Raw genomic sequence first — 17,644 nt, forward strand, 5'->3', positions numbered from 1 at the left:
AAACAACAATGAAAACACAACCATACAAAATCTATGGGACACAGCAAAAGCAGTTCTTAGAGGGAACTTCATAGCGATACAGGCCTTCATCAAAAACAAGAAAAATCTGAAGTAAACAACCTAACCTACCACCTGACAGCATTAGAAAAAGAACAAGAAACAAAACCTAAAGTCAGCAGAAGGAAGGAAATAATAAAGATCAGGGAGTAAATAAATAAAATAGAGATTAAAAAAAAAATCAACAAAAAAAAAAGAGCTGGTTCTCTGAAAGGGTAAACAAAATTGACAAACCTCTGGCCAGGCTCACCAAAAAGAGAAGAGCGAGAACCCAAATAAACAAAAAAAGAAATAAAAAAGGAGAAATCTCAACTGATACTGCATAAATACAAAAAACCATAAGAGAATACTATGAACAATTATATGCCAACACATTTGACAACCTAAGAAGAAATGGACAACTTTCTAGAAACATACAGCCCACCAAAACTGAATCAAGAAGAAACAGATAATTTGAACAGAGAGATCACTAAAACTGAAATAGAATCTGTAACAAAAAAACTGCCTACAAACAAAAGTCCAGGACAAGATGGCTTCACAGGTGAATTCTACCAAACATGTAAGGAACTTACACCAGTTCTTCTCAAACTCTTCCAAAAGACTGAAGAGGAGGGAACACTCCCAAAGACATTCTAAGAAGCCACCATCACCCTGATACCAAAAGCAGACAAAGACACCATCAAAAAAGAAAATTACAGGCCAATATCTTTGATGAATATAGATGTAAAAATTCTCAACAAAATATTAGGAAACCAAATCCAACAACACATAAAAAAGATCATACACAACAACCAAGTGGGATTCATCCCAGGTTCACAAGGATGGTTCAACATATGCAAATCAATCAATGTAGTACACCACATTAACAAAAGAAAAGTCAAAAACCACATGATCATCTCAATAGATGCAGAAAAAGCATTTGAGAAAATTCAATATCCATTCATGATAAAAACTCTTACCGAAGTGGGAATAGAGGGAACATATCTCAACATAATAAAAGCCATTTATGACAAACCCACAGCCAATATAATGCTCAGCAGTGAAAAGCTGAAAGCCTTCCTGCTAAATCTGGAACAAGACAAGGATGCCCACTCTCACTCTCTCTTCAACATCGTATTGGAAGTCCTAGCCACAGCAATCGGACTAGAAAAAGAAATAAAATGTATGTGAATTGGAAGGGAAGAGGTAAAATTGTCACTACATGCAGATGACATGATACTATATATAGAAAACCCTAAGGACTCTACACAAAAACTACTAGATCTAATAAGTGAATTCAGCAAAGTAGCAAGATACAAGATTAACATTCAGAAATCGGTTGCATTCCTTTACACTAACAATGAAATATCAGAAAAGGAATGTAAAAAAAACAATACCTTTTTAAAATCGCACACAAAAAATAAAATACCTAGTAATAAACCTGACCAAGGAGGTGAAACACATATGCTAAGAACCATAAAACATTAATAAAGGAAATAAAAGAGGATTCAAAGAAATGGAAAGATACACCATGCTCTTGGAATGGAAGAATTAATACTGTTAAAGTGGCAATACTACCCAAAGCAATCTACAGATTTAATTCAATCCCCATCAAACTGCCCATAACATTTTTCACAGAACTAGAACAAATAATCCAAAGATTTATATGGAACCATAAAAGAGCCAGAATTGCCAGAGCAATCCCGAGGAAAAAAAAGAAAGCAGGAGGCATAACTCTCCCAGACTCAGACAATACTACAAAGCTACAGTAATCAAAACAGTGTGGTACTGGTACAAAAACAGGCATATGGATCAATGGAACAGAATAGAGAGCCCAGAAATAAACCCACACACCTACAGTCAATTAATCTTCAACAAAGGAGGCAAGAATATACAATGGGAAAAAGACAGTGTCTTCAGCAAGTGGTGTTGGGGAAGTTGGACAGCTGCATGTAAATCAATGAACTTAGAATACACCCTCACACCGCGGACAAAAATAAACTCAAATGGCTTAAAGACTTAAACATAAGACGTGACACCATAAAACTCCTATAAGAGAGCACAGGCAAAACATTCTCTGACATAAGTCAAAGCAGTGTTTTCTTAGGTCAGTCTCCAAAGGCAACAGAATAAAAACAAAAATAAACAAATGGGACCTAATCAAACTTACAAGCTTTTCCACAGCAAAGGAAACCACAAACAAAATGAAAAGACAACCTACAGAATAGGAGAAAATATTTGCAAATGATTCGACCGACAAGGGCTTCATTTCTAAAATATAGAAACAGTTGATACATCTCAACAACAAAAAAACTAACTGAAAAATGGGCAGAAGACCTAAATAGACATTTCTCCAAGGATGACATACAAATGGCCAATAGGCACATGAAAAGATACTCAACACTGCTAATTATTAGAGAAATGCAAATCAAAACTACAATGAGGTACCACCTCACACCAGTCAGAATGGCCATCATTAAAAAGTCTACAAATAACAAATGCTGGAGAGGGTGTGGAGAAAAGGGAACCTTCCTATACTGTTGGTGGGAATGTAATTTGGTGCAGCCACTGTGGAAAACAGTATGGAGGTTCCTCAGAAAACTAAAAATAGAATTACCATATGATCCAGCACTCCCACTCCTGGGCATATATCCAGATAAAACTGTAATTCAAAAAGATACATGCACCACTTTGTTCATAGCTAACTTCTGAACAACCACTGTCAAAAAAATGCTGGAACCTACCAAGAAAGATACCCGACATTCAGAGACAGAGAAGAAGCCACAACGAGGGGGCAGGAGGGGTGCAATCGTGATAAAATCAAATCCCATACCCACTGGGTGGGAGACCCACAAACTGGAATCTAAGCCCCATGTCAGGCTTCCCAGCCTGGGGGTCCAGCAACAGGAGGAGGAGTCCCCAGAGAAACTGGCTTTGAAGGCCAGCAGGGTTTGATCACAGGAATTCCACAGGGCTGGGGGAAGCAGAAACTCCACTCTTGGAGGGTGCACACAAAGTCATGTGTACACCAGGACCCAGGGGAAAAAAGCAGTGACTCTGTAAAAGACTGGGCCAGACCTACCTGCCTAGTATTAGAGGATCTCCTGCAGAGGCAGGGGGCAGCTGTGGCTCACTGCGGGGACAAAGACTCTGGCAGCAGCAATTCTGGGAAGTACACACTGGCATGAGCCCTCCCAGAGGCTGCCATTAGCTCCACCAAACATCCTGTAGGCTCCAGTGCTGGGTCGCCTCAGGCCAAACAACCAACAGTGCAGAACACAGCCCCACCCATCAGTAGACCAGTCTCCCTGAGCACAGCCCTGCCCAACAGAGAGACAAGACCCAGCTCTACCCAGCTCTACCTACCACTAGGCAGGAACCAGTCCCTCCCATCAGAAACCCTGCACAAACCTCTTAGATAGCCTCATCCACCAGAGGACAGCAGAAGCAAGAACTACAATCCTGCAGCCTGCAGAACGGAAACCGCAATCACAGAAAGTTAGAAAAAATGAGACGGAAGAGGAATATGTACCAGATAAAGGAACAAGATGAAACCGCAGAAGAACAACTAGATGAAGTGGAGATAGCCAACCTACTAGAAAAAGAATTCAGAATAATGATAGTGAAGATGATCCAAGATCTCAGAAAAAGAATGGAGGCAAGGATCAAGAAGATGCAAGAAATGTTTAACAAAGACCTAGAAGAACTAAAGAACAAACAAACAGAGATGAACAACACAATAACTGAAATTAAAAATACACTAGAAGGAATCAGTGGCAGAAGAACGCATAAATGACCTGAAAGAAAGAATGGTGGAAATCGCTGCCGCAAAACAGAATAAAGAAAAAAAAGAAATGAAGATAGTCTAAGAGACCTCTGGGACAACATTAAATGCACCAACATTCACATTATAGGGGTCCCAGTAGGAGAAGAGAGAGAGAAAGGACCTGAGAAAATGTTTGAAGAGATCATAACTGAAAAATTCCCTAACGTGGGAAAGGAAACAGTCACCCAAGTCCAGGAAGCGCAGATAGTCCCAGGCAGGATAAACCCAAGGAGGAAAGCTGAGACAATAGTAATCAAATGGACAAAAATTAAAGACAAAGAAAAATTATTAAAACAAGGGAAAAGCGACAAATAACATACAAGGGAACACCCATAAGATTATCAGATGATTTCTCTGCAGAAACTCTGCAGGCCAGAAGGGAGTGGCACGATATATTTAAAGTGATGAAAGGGAAGAACCTATAACCAAGAACACTCTACCCAGCAAGGCTCTCATTCAGATTTGATGGAGAAATCAAAAGCTTAACAGACAAACAAAAGCTAAGAGAATTCGGCACCGCCAGACCAGCTTTGCAACAAATGCTAAAGGAACTTCTCATGTGGGAAAGAGACCAGCAACTTAAAACAACCTTGTACATATATAGACTGCTATATCAAAACCTCATGGGAACAGCAAACCCAAAAACTACAATAGATACACACACAAAAAAGAAAAAACAACCCAAATCAAAACTAAAGATGATCATCAAAACCAGATACCATTTTTTACATACTGGATTTTAAAACTGCAAATATTAAGATGTCATTGATAATAGAGAAACACTGACTCACATAAATTATTAGACTATAAATTATTAGTTATTTAACAGGCAATCTATTATTATTTATTTCTGTATACCTTAAAACCCAGCAATTCCATGATAGATATCACCTTAAAAAACATTATCATAAATGCATTAAGAAAGGCCAGTGAAAGCCATATACAAGGAAGTTAACTAAAGTCCTATTTATAGCAATTTATAGTAAACTAGAAATAACCTAAATAGCAATCCATAAGGAACTGGTGAAATAACTGTGGTATATTCATAGGAAGTAACACCACATATAACCTTAAAAGAATAAGGAAAATCTACAAGGTACTAACATGGTTTGATCTCCAAATCAAATTAGTGATTGAAAAATGTGTGCTCCAAAGCAGGCATTCTTCAGTAAAAAAGAAAATAAGAGGATTAACCAAGATGGCGGAGTAGAAGGACGTGCTCTCACTCCCTCTTGCGAGAGCACCAGAATCACAACTGGCTGCTGGACAATCATCGACAGGAAGACACTGGACTTCACCAAGGAGGATACCCCACGTCCAAGGACAGAGGAGAAGCCACAGTGAGACGGTACGAGGGGCGCAATCAGAGTAAAATCAAATCCCATAACTGCTGGGTGGGTGACTCACAGACTGGCAAGCACTTATACCACAGAAGTCCACCCACTGGACTGAACGTTCTGAGCCCCACGTCAGGCTTCCCAACCTGGGGGTCCGGCAATGAGAGGAGGAATTCCTAGAGAATCAGACTTTGAAGCCTAGTGGGAATTGATTGCAGGACTTCGACAGGACTAGGGGAAACAGAGACCTCACTCTTGGAGGGCGCACACAAAACAGTGTGTGCATCCGGACCCAGGGGAAGGAGCAGTGACCCTGGGGGAGACTGAACCAGACATACCTGCTGGTGTTGGGGGGTCTCCTGCAGAGGCGGGGGGTGGCTCTGTTTCACCATGGGGACAAGGACACTGGCAGCGGAGGTTCTGGAAGTGCTCCTTGGCGTGAGCCCTCCCAGAGTCTGCCATTAACCCCACCAAAGAGCCCAGGTAGGCTCCAGTGTTGGGTTGCCTCAGGCAAAACAACCAACAGGGAGGGAACCCAGCTCCACCCATCAACAGTCAAGTGGATTAAAGTTTTACGGAGCTCTGACCGCCACAGCAACAGTCGGCTCTACCCACCACCAGAGCCTCCCATCAAGCCTCTTAGATAGCCTCAACCACCAGAGGGCAGACAGCAGAAGCAAGAAAAACTACAATCCTGCAGCCTGTGGACCAAAAACCACAGTTACAGAAAGACAGACAAGATGAAAAGGCAGAGGGCTATATACCAGATGAAGGAACAAGAAAAAAACCCAGAAAAACAACTAAATGAAGTGGAGATAGGCAACGTTCCAGAAAAAGAATTCAGAATAATGATAGTGAAGATGATCCAGGACCTCGGAATAAGAATGGAGGCAAAGATTGAGAAGATGCAAGAAATGATTAACAAAGACCTAGAAGAATTAAAGAACAAACAAACAGAGATGACCAATACAATAACTGAAATGAAAACTACACTAGAAGGAATCAATAGCAGAATAACTGAGGCAGAAGAATGGATAAGTGACCTGGAAGACAGAATGGTGGAATTCACTGCTGTGGGAACAGACTAAAGAAAAAAGAATGAAAAGAAATGAAGACAGCCTAAGAGACCTCTGGGACAACATTAAACGCAACAACATTCGCATTATAGGGGTCCCACAAGGAGAAGAGAGAGAGAAAGGACCACAGAAGATATGTGAAGAGATTATAGTTGAAAACTTCCCGAACATGGGAAAGGAATTAGCCACCCAAGTCCAGGAAGCGCAGCGAGTCCCATACAGGATAAACCCAAGGAGAAACACGCCAAGACACATGGTAATCAAAGTGGCAAAAATTAAAGACAAAGAAAAATTATTGAAAGCAGCAAGGGAAAGACGACAAATAACATACAAGGGAACTCCCATAAGGTGAACAGCTGATTTCTCAGCAGAAACTCTACAAGCCAGAAGGGAGTGGCATGATATACTTAAAATGATGAAAGGGAAGAACCTACAACCAAGATTACTCTACCCGGCAAGGATCTCATTCAGATTCAATGGAGAAATCAAAAGCTTTACAGACAAGCAAAAGCTAAGAGAATTCAGCACCACCAAACCAGCTCTACAACAAATGTTAAAGGATCTTCTCTAAGTGGGAAACACAAGAGAAGTAAAGGACCTACAAAAACAAACCCAAAACAATTAAGAAAATGGTCATAGGAACATACATATCGATAATTACCTTAAACGTGAATGGATTAAATGCTCCAACCAAAATACACAGGCTTGCTGAATGGATATAAAAACAAGACCCGTGTATATGCTGTCTACAAGAGACCCACTTTAGACCTAGGGACACATACAGACTGAAAGTGAGGGGATGGAAAAAGATTTTCCATGCAAATGGAAATCAAAAGAAAGCTGGAGTAGCTATACTCATATCAGATAAAATAGACTTTAAAATAAAGAATGTTATAAGAGACAAGGAAGGACACTACATGATGATCAAGGGATCAATCCAAGAAGAAGATATAACAATTATAAATATATATGCACCCAACATAGGAGCACCTCAATACATAAGGCAACTGCTAACAGCTATAAAAGAGGAAACTGACAGTAACACAATAATAGTGGGGGACTTTAACACCTCACTTACACCAATGGACAGATCATCCAAAATGAAAATAAATAAGGAAACAGAAGCTTTAAATGATACAATAGACCAGATAGATTTAATTGATATTTATAGGACATTCCATCCAAAAACAGCAGATTACACGTTCTTCTCAAGTGCGCACGGAACATTCTCCAGGATAGATCACATCTTGGGGCACAAATCAAGCCTCAGTAAATTTAAGAAAATTGAAATCATATCAAGCATCTTTTCTGACCACAACACTATGAGATTAGAAATGAATTACAGGGAAAAAAACGTAAAAAAGACAAACACATGGAGGCTAAACAATACGTTACTTAATAACCAAGAGATCACTGAAGAAATCAAAGAGGAAATCAAAAAATACCTAGAGACAAATGACAATGAAAACACGACGACCCAAAACCTATGGGATGCAGCAAAAGCAGTTCTAAGAGGGAAGTTTATAGCTATACAAGACTACCTAAAGAAACAAGAAAAATCTCAAGTAAACAATCTAACCTTACACCTAAAGAAACTAGAGAAAGAAGAACAAACAAAACCCAAAGTTAGCAGAAGGAAAGAAATCATAAAGATCAGAGCAGAAATAAATGAAATAGAAACAAAGAAAACAATAGCAAAGATCAATAAAACTAAAAGTTGGTTCTTTGAGAAGATAAACAAAATTGATAAGCCATTAGCCAGACTCATCAAGAAAAAGAGGGAGAGGACTCAAATCAATAAAATCAGAAATGAAAAAGGAGAAGTTACAACAGACACCACAGAAATACAAAGCATCCTAAGAGACTACTACAAGCAACTTTATGCCAATAAAATGGACAACCTGGAAGAAATGGACAAATTCTTAGAAAGGTATAACTTTCCAAGACTGAACCAGGAAGAAGCAGAAAATACGAACAGACCAATCACAAGTAATGAAATTGAAACTGTGATTAAAAATCTTCCAACAAACAAAAGTCCAGGAACAGATGGCTTCACAGGTGAATTCTATCAAACATTTAGAGAAGAGCTAACACTTATCCTTCTCAAACTCTTCCAAAAAATTGCAGAGGAAGGAACACTCCCAAACTCATTCTATGAGGCCACCATCACCCTGATACCAAAACCAGACAAAGACACTACCAAAAAAGAGAATTACAGACCAATATCACTGATGAATATAGATGCAAAAATCCTCAACAAAATACTAGCAAACAGAATCTAACAACACATTAAAAGGATCATACACCACAATCAAGTGGGATTTATGCCAGGGATGCAAGGAGTCTTCAATATACACAAATCAATGTGATACACCATATTAACAAATTGAAGAGTAAAAACCATATGATCATCTCAATAGATGCAGAAAAAGCTTTTGACAAAATTCAACACACATTTATGATAAAAACTCTCCAGAAAGAGGGCACCTACCTCAACATAATAAAGGCCATATATGACAAACCCACAGCAAACATCATTCTCAATGGTGAAAAACTGAAAGCATTTCCTCTAAGATCAGAAACAAGACAAGGATGTCCACTCTCACCACTATTATTTAACATAGTTCTGGAAATCCTAGCCATGGCAATCAGAGAAGAAAAAGAAATAAAAGGAATACAAATTGGAAAAGAAGAAGTAAAACTGTCACTGTTTGCGGATGACATGATACTATACATAGAGAATTCTAAAACTGCCACCAGAAAACTGCTAGAGCTAATTAATGAATATGGTAAAGTTGCAGGATACAAAATTAATGCCCAGAAATCTCTTGCATTCCTATACACTAATGATGAAAAATCTGAAAGAAATTAAGGAAACACTCCCATTTACCGCTGCAACAAAAAGAATAAAATACCTAGGAATAAACCTACCTAGGGAGACAAAAGACCTGTATGCAGAAAACTATAAGACACTGATGAAAGAAATTAAAGATGATACCAACAGATGGAGAGATATACCATGTTCTTGGATTGGAAGAATCAACATTGTGAAAATGACTCTAGTACCCAAAGCAATCTACAGATTCAATGCAATCCCTATCAAATTACCAATGGCATTTTTTACGGAACTAGAACAAATCATCTTAAAATTTGTATGGAGACACAAAAGACCCCAAATAGCCAAAGCAGTCTTGTGGGAAAAAAAACGGAGCTGGAGGAATCAGACTCCCTGACTTCAGACTATACTATAAAGCTACAGTAATCAAGACAATATGGTACTGGCACAAAAACAGAAACATAGATCAATGGAACAAGATAGAAAGCCCAGAGATAAACCCACGCACCTATGGTCAACTAATCTATGACAAAGGAGGCAAAAATATACAATGGAGAAAAGACAGTCTCTTCAATAAGTGGTGCTGGGAAAACTGGACAGCTACATGTAAAAGAATGAAATTAGAATACTCCCTAACATCATACACAAAAATAAACTCAAAATGGATTAGAGACCTAAATGTAAGACTGGACACTATAAAACTCTTAGAGGAAAACATAGGAAGAACACTCTTTGACATAAATCACAGCAAGATCTTTTTTGATCCACCTCCTAAAGTAATGGAAATAAAAACAAAAATAAACAAATGGGACCTAATGAAACTTCAAAAGCTTTTGCACAGCAAAGGAAACCATAAACAAGACGAAAAGACAACCCTCAGAATGGGAGAAAATATTTGCAAACGGACAGAGGATTAATCTCCAAAATATATAAACAGCTCATTCAGCTCAATATTAAAGAAACAAACACCCCAATCCAAAAATGGGCAGAAGACCTAAACAGACATTTCTCCAAAGAAGACATACAGATGGCCACGAAGCACATGAGATGCTCAACATCACTAATTATTAGAGAAATGCAAGTCAAAACTACAATGAGGTATCACCTCACACCAGTCAGAATGGCCATCATCAGAAAATCTACAAACAACAAATGCTGGAGAGGGTGTGGAGAAAAGGGAACCCTCTTACACCGTTGGTGGGAATGTAAATTGATACAGCCACTATGGAGAACAATATGGAGGTTCCTTAAAAAACTAAAAATAGAATTACCATATGACCCAGCAATCCCACTACTGGGCATATACCCAGAGAAAACCGTAATTCAAAAAGATACATGCACCCGAATGTTCATTGCAGCACTACTTACAATAGCCAGGTCATGGAAGCAACCTAAACGCCCATCAACAGACGAATGGATAAAGAAGTTGTGGTACATATATACAATGGAATATTACTCAGCCATAAAAAGGAACGAAATTGAGTCATTTGTTGAGACGTGGATGGATCTAGAGACTGTCATACAGAGTGAAGTAAGTCAGAAAGAGAAAAACAAATATCGTATATTAACGCATGTATGTGGAACCTAGAAAAATGGTACAGATGAGCTGGTTTGCAGGGCAGAAGTTGAGACACAGATGTAGAGAATGGACATATGGACACCAAGGGGGGAAAACTGCGGTGGGGTGGGGATGGTGGTGTGCTGAATTGGGCGATTGGGACTGACATGTATACACTGATGTGTATAAAATTGATGCCTAATAAGAACCTGCAGTATAAAAAACAAACAAACAAACAAAAAACAACTAATACTAAACTTTCATTGGGTTATTTGTATGGAAATATGTTAATATAAATGTTTCAGACATTACATGAAATTTCTAAAAATCTTATATGTTCTGGTATAATGTTATAAGTCATAATCCTAGTTATTACTTTAAAATGTATATCTCAGAAACAACTAAAAAAAAAAAAAGAAAATAACATAAAAAGAACACATATACACAAAGCAAAACTTACTGGATATTTTTAAGTACTTCTATAGACATTATCTATGGATATATAAACTAAAGCAAAGAAAACGATCTACAAGACTAAACTCATAAACATTGATACTTCTAAGGAAGCAAAAGGCCCAGAAGAATATATACACTATGATTCTGTTTATAGAAACTTCAAAACAGGCAAAACTCAAGTACGGTATTAGAAACCAAGGTGGGGTTACACACTCCCCTCTGCCCCGAAGTAAGTATTCAAAAGAAGTATGCAAGGGGCTTCCAGGACGTTGTCAGTGTTGTAGTTTGTGACTCAGGCAGAGGTTTCACAGACTTTTGCTAATTCTGTTAAGTATTTTCCCCTAGTCTATTGCTTATCATTTAATACTGTTTACAGTGTGATATATATACGTATGTATAAAGAAGCTGCTAAGTTCAATGTATTTGAATTTATACCTAACCTGTGGAGTGAACATTTTTGTTTTATGTCTTTTTCAGCATGTGCCATACTTAAACAAAAAATTAATCAACAATGAATCACGTAAGAACTAAATTCAGTTTACCTGTGACTTTTTCTTTCCTGGAACACATACTTTCACACTTTTCCCATTTATCAGAAGTGGTGTTGTTTCAATGTACTTCATGACTGCAGTAATTGCCTCTTTAAATTCCATTTCCAAGTAAGCCTAAAATGAAATGTATTCCACTTTTAGTCACAAAAATCTACCTTAAATTTCTCTGTATGACCTAATATAATACTTCTTTGTGGAATATAAAACTGAAATTACCTCAAGTCCTGGTTGCTTTCACCTCTTTTTGTTTTGCTAAAGTTTAATTTGATGTTTAGGATGTTTTCACACATGAAATGGACATTTAACCTTATAGAATTTCTATACCATTACCAAGGTAAGAAGGAAGCATGGGTCCATGGCAGGATCATGGCACAATAAGAAATGGGAAGGCAGGGCTCACTGAACAATCGAAGAGAAGGCAGGATCTGGTCTAGCTGCTGTTAAGTCTGACCTTTTTAAGGGTTCTTGCAACAAAGAAAACAATACCAACTATGTTCCGTTGTCTTACCTCACAATTTTTTACGTTCTGCTTAACCTAGGGTTTGTAGTTCTGGTGAACCCTATTATGTGAGTTATAGGAATACAACTCATATGTAAAAAAATACTGTACAGATAAAATCATTTTTTTAATATGACCTTACTGGTGTGCTAAAGCAATGAATGGCAAACTATGGCCTGCCACCTGTTTTTGTAAATAATTTTTTTGAACACAGCCATGCTCATTCATTTATATATTATCTATGACTGTGTTTGTACAACAACAGAGTTGTAGAGCAGAGTTGAATAGTTGAAATCCTATAACATGCAACGCCTAAAACATTATCTGGCCCTTCACGGAAAAAGTGTGCTCTTCTAAAAAAACAGTGTGCTGTTTGAAACGACATAAAGCAGTACTTAGGGACCTTGTTCATTCAAATCCAAACATTTACATAACTCAATTAACAATTGTGTATGCAGGAAAAGCAGCTATAAGATCCAACAACAGTCTTTATAAAATAATGACTTTGTATGAATTTTAGAACAGACTAAATGACTCACTTCCTTTCTATATGGAACAATCAGGACATCATTAACTTTTCCAAATGGTTGAAATATTTTTCTAATATCTTCTTCAGTACAGCCATCCTCTGGTAAATCAGATATAAGAAGAACGGGACCATACTGTGAAGAGTGATCTTTCCGAAGCTTTTTTTGGGATGAAAGAAAATTAAACCAAATTAAGTGACAAAGTACAGTTATAATAATTCCCACTATAATTTCTTCTACCATTAATCTTAGTCCTTTAAGCAGTCTTTTCAACATATTTTAGCATATTTGAAAAAATTTTAAAGGCCAAAGAAAAGTAGTAAGAAATATGTTTTACATTTTACCACTCAAACCCAACAGTGGTCAGAGTTTATGGGTAACCAAACACAGATGCTCTTTTCTGTTTAGAAGCATTTTGTAACAAACAAGACCTATGAAATGAAATGGTCCAAAACTATTAAAGAGTATTTTTCTATATGAATCTGCATGGCACATCACTAGTGAAGCTGAAATTATAGCTTTACTTACACTGTGTTCTAATAATTAAAAATGTTATCTAGATGGGCATAATATTTTTAAAGATTTATACTACATACAATTTAAATATACTTTATCAAATTTGCCACCTATGTTAAAAATTGACTCAAAAAGAAAAAACTTTTTAAAAGTTCCACCACCACCATCTAGAAGTCTAGAAACAAAATGAAAGAACGTTACAGAATAACTAAGGCTCTTTGAGATTAATGCCCTGTACTCAACATTTCTTCCTAATTAATGCTCTTCAAAATCCTGTAATTGCAGGTTGATTATTTTAAGTTTATCCTTCTAAATATAAGCTCTCCGGGGCAGGGAACTGTAGTTGTTGAAAGTTAAGACAATGTTAAGAGCAATGTATACCTAAATACTTGAAGACTTGTTACTATTACAATATAATAAACATTTGAAAATCTGGCCTATCAGGAGTTACTCTGATAGTCTCAGGATGCTTTATATATTATCTGCTATAATAGTAATTTCATTAACATATACAATAAAGCAATACCATCAAAATACACCAATAAGTTAGTACCCAGAAAAGAGACTAGTATTCTACACTGGACAATGAAGTATTTAACTTATGAACTGTACTGCAAAAAGTATAAAACAGATTAAAAATGACCAATTCTCAGCAGAGACTCACTAATAACTTACTAACAAAGATTATAAAACCTCATTAATGCTGCTGATTACATCCATTTCCCCAATCAGGGAGCAAAACTTATCACAAGGATCTGTTTGTGTGGTTAGCCAAAAACACCAAACCGTCAAAATGTTTTCACTTTTGATATATCAAATGCCAAACCTCTAGGATTTGTAATCTACAGGACTTTATTGGACTTTTATTATATTCAGAAGAGAAACCAATAAATATTCCATATCAACATAACAAGTCACGATTTCAAACTTTTGGAAATATGAAAATTAAAAATTCTGAAAACTTTGTTTTCTCTTTGTCATATTAACAAATGTATGCACACACTTCCACTAACAAAGAACTACTGACCTTACGTTGTAGAGAAACAGCTTTATCAGACACCTGTTTACTTTCTGGTGAGGTGTCATCTTCAAGATTCTTTGATTTGTAACGAGTACAATGTCCTATATTTGAATCACTCTTTGTAGAGCTCGTAGATTTAACTGATGGCTTTGCTCCACTGACAGTTTTAAGTTTTTGTGCTGGTGAGTGTCCTTTATCAACTGCTTCAAGATGTTTCTGTTTACTGAATTCTGACCCATGCCCAGACCGTTGTACTACATCTTCTAATGCTTTTTTTCTGTCTGGTAAAAAGGACATAAATACTACTTCAACTGAAAAGAACTTAAGGTAGGAAACATCTCATCACATTATTAAAAAAAAAAGAATCATCTCTCAACTGTCCAAATATTTATCACATTGAGCTATTGTTAGGCCAAACAGGTGGCAAACACACACACACAAAATTATTCTTCTTTAATTCTTCACTCAAAAGTGAAGATATAAAAACATGAAGATCCCTTATTCAGTGAGCTTCTCTTATACCAGTGGTACTCAAACTTTTGGTTTCAGTATCCCTTTACACTATTAAAAACTGAGGACTCCAAAGAGCTTTTGTTTGTGTTCAATTTATCAATGTTTACCATTTAAGAAACTAAAATAGAATTTTTAAAATATTAATTCATTTAATAATAATAAACTCCTATGTTAATATAAATAATATATTTTTATAAAAAACTTTAATTTCAAAACAAAAATTAGTTAGATGAGTAGCACCACTGTATATTTTCCAAATACTTTAATATTGGTCTTAAAAAAAGTCTGAATTCTCGTATCTGCTTCTGCATCCAATCTGCTGGATACACTATTTCAGCTGAAATACTAAAAGAAAAATCCAGCTTCACAAAGACATGTAGTTGGAAAAGGAAAGACCTCACAGACCTTTGCAAAGATCTCAGAAAAAAATTATATAAGAGCTATTTCCAGAAAGGTCACTAAACCAATACAAAGACACAGGTTGAAAATATGAATAATTTTTTAAATGTTTCAAATTAATTCACCGAAGACAAGTCTATAATCAATTACTAAAGCAAACTAAGATGTTTGTATATCCTTGGTTTTTAAGTTTGATGTTGGGTGGATAGATACAGTCTCCCACACTTCTTCTGATACATAATAAAGGGAAGAAGAATGAAATAGGTTGGGATGTGGGTTGGATTTCATATAGAAATTCTAAAATTCAATGAAGTAGAACATTCCATCTCTTAAAAACCTTGAAAGTTTTAAAAAGAGCTGAGCCAAATACCTCAAAATGTCAACATTTAAAAAAATCTTGACAGTAGTATATAAGTCACCATTTCAAGCTTAATAGAAATAAAAAATTCAAACAAACAAAAAAACTAAAAAAATTTAGTCAAAATAAGTACTTATTATTCACAACCATAAGTGTACCTGATGATCTCACTGATCTCCTTGATGTCCTTTCGGGGCTAACTGATCGATAGCATTTTGGACTAGCTCTAAATGGATTTCTCATTCGATACGGTGAACGGGATCTGGATCTGTATCTAGGAACGAAACGATGGCAAATTCTTGGACTTCGACTTCTTGGTCTGTACATATAACGTATTGGGCTTCGGGATCGACGGAATCTGTGACTTGAGCTTGATCTCCTAGAACGTCTAGGACTGGGAGAATGAGATCGTCTTCTTGGAGTTTCGTTTTCTTTTCTATTGCCTTCATTTCTACAAAGTGTAGGAAAAAACCCACAAGATTCATCAATTTAACATAAATTTAAATCTATATTAAATGACAGATTTATCTTCTTAAAAACAGACTATTAACAACGCCAAATTCTGATACCATGTATTTACGTAAAGCAAAAACCTGTTTGACATGATGCAATTCAGCCTTGTAGATGAGTAAGAAACAATCAGAGCAGATGATCACCTCTCTCATTGCTTAGATTCCTCTGTTTTGTTAATTTACAAAAGAATATTATCATCAATTTCTTGCATTTTTCCTATACCACTATTATATCCAATTATGTTTTGAAAGTATTATATTACATGAAGAATTTAGGAAATGACTTACATAAACAAATGTTTTTCAACAATTTTTCCTGAAACATTATGCCATCCACAAATATTTCTTTGACTGTTGTACTTGTATACCTACACATTGAACCGGGAACCCCATTCCCAGCCTTCAAATCTAAGATCCCACAAACATAAAATAATAATAAAAAGTATTAAAGTATAAAGTATTTTCAGAACAGACTTAAAAAAAAAAAAAAAAGAAGTTCACAGATGGGAGCTATCACACTTAAACTGGGGTAATTAAAGAAAGATTCATTGAGATGGTTGCATTTGCCTATTGTTTAAAAGTAAAAATGGTCAAAATAGGACTCTATTCAAAACAGTACCTTTAAAAAAAAAAAAAGTACTTGTTTACTTTTAAAAGAAAATCAAATTTCAATAATACCACTATTAAAAAAAATAACTACCTTCTTGATGGGAGGATCTCAGGATTCCAATCGGGATACCTATTTTGAGAATAAACAATATTAATGAACAGTTAAAATAAGATTATAAGGCTCAATCTTTCCCTGCAATGTATCAAGAGGACTGTTCAAAACCAAAGTTAAGGGAATTCCCTGGCGGACCAGTGGTTAGGACTCCGTGCTTCACTGCTAAGGGCACGGGTTCAGTCCCTCGCTGGGGAACTAAGATCCCACAAGCCATGTGGCACAGCAAATAAATAAATAAATAAATAAAAATTAAAAAATTTTTAAAAACAAAAATTTTTTTTTTAATTTTTAAAAATTTAAAAAATATTTTTAAAAAGATTAAAAAAAGATAAAAAACCAAAGTTAACACAGTGATTTATTAGGCAATTCAGGGAAAAGAAACACATTCCCTATACTTCAAAGGCCTCGATGTTTATTTAGGTAAAACAAGCAGTACACATAAAAGTGTTGAGAGGTATAGAAGAGGTATAAAACACAAGCTTAGGTAGGGGTTAAAGACAGTTCACCCACTTTGCAGAACCCCAGGGGCCACCACTCTACAGAATAAGACATGAATAGTGCCCCTTACACTGTACCAATTGCTCCTCAAGAGAGGATCTAGTGGGAGGATTCAGGGGAGAATTCAAAGAAAAAGGTTGCTTTTCAGGGGAACTAAGATCCCACAAGCCATGTGGCGAAAGGTCTTGTTAATAGGCATGGATCAGGTTAGGTTTCATACAGTGGTGATACATAAAAGAAGCACTGGAGGCAAAACATGTGTTCTATTCCAGGAACCGGTATGGCTGCAGCATGTAAGTGACGAAAAGCAATTATGAGGGGGAAAACCTGGAAAGGCAGCTCATAGACAAACTATGAACGTCCTTGAAATCAGGTTAAGGAGGCTGCACATAAGTAAAAGG

General features: G+C 36.5%; 1 protein-coding gene across 11 annotated transcripts in view; it reads right to left on the minus strand.

Moving 5' to 3' along the window:
• The window catches only part of ZNF638 (zinc finger protein 638), an 89,034-nt gene that overhangs the window by 48,617 nt on the left and 22,773 nt on the right, over positions 1 to 17,644 (minus strand). For 8 of the 11 annotated variants that reach the window (XR_014234634.1, XR_014234635.1, XR_014234636.1 and 5 more), the window contains 5 exons: positions 16,722 to 16,760; positions 15,668 to 15,960; positions 14,246 to 14,520; positions 12,715 to 12,861; positions 11,668 to 11,790 (listed from right to left, as the gene is read on the minus strand). Coding sequence is in view for 8 of the 11 variants with exons in the window: in XM_082356279.1 (XP_082212405.1) it covers positions 11,668 to 11,790; positions 12,715 to 12,861; positions 14,246 to 14,520; positions 15,668 to 15,960; positions 16,722 to 16,760 (877 nt within the window). In the remaining 3 variants the exon portion in view is untranslated. The remainder of the gene's footprint in view (positions 1 to 11,667; positions 11,791 to 12,714; positions 12,862 to 14,245; positions 14,521 to 15,667; positions 15,961 to 16,721; positions 16,761 to 17,644) is intronic. The other 3 variants (XM_082356281.1, XM_082356277.1, XM_082356278.1) reach the window with 1 other exon arrangement.

Source organism: Balaenoptera borealis (genome assembly GCF_965194805.1).
Source record: "Balaenoptera borealis genome assembly, chromosome: 15".
Classification (NCBI taxonomy): Eukaryota; Metazoa; Chordata; class Mammalia; order Artiodactyla; family Balaenopteridae; genus Balaenoptera; species Balaenoptera borealis.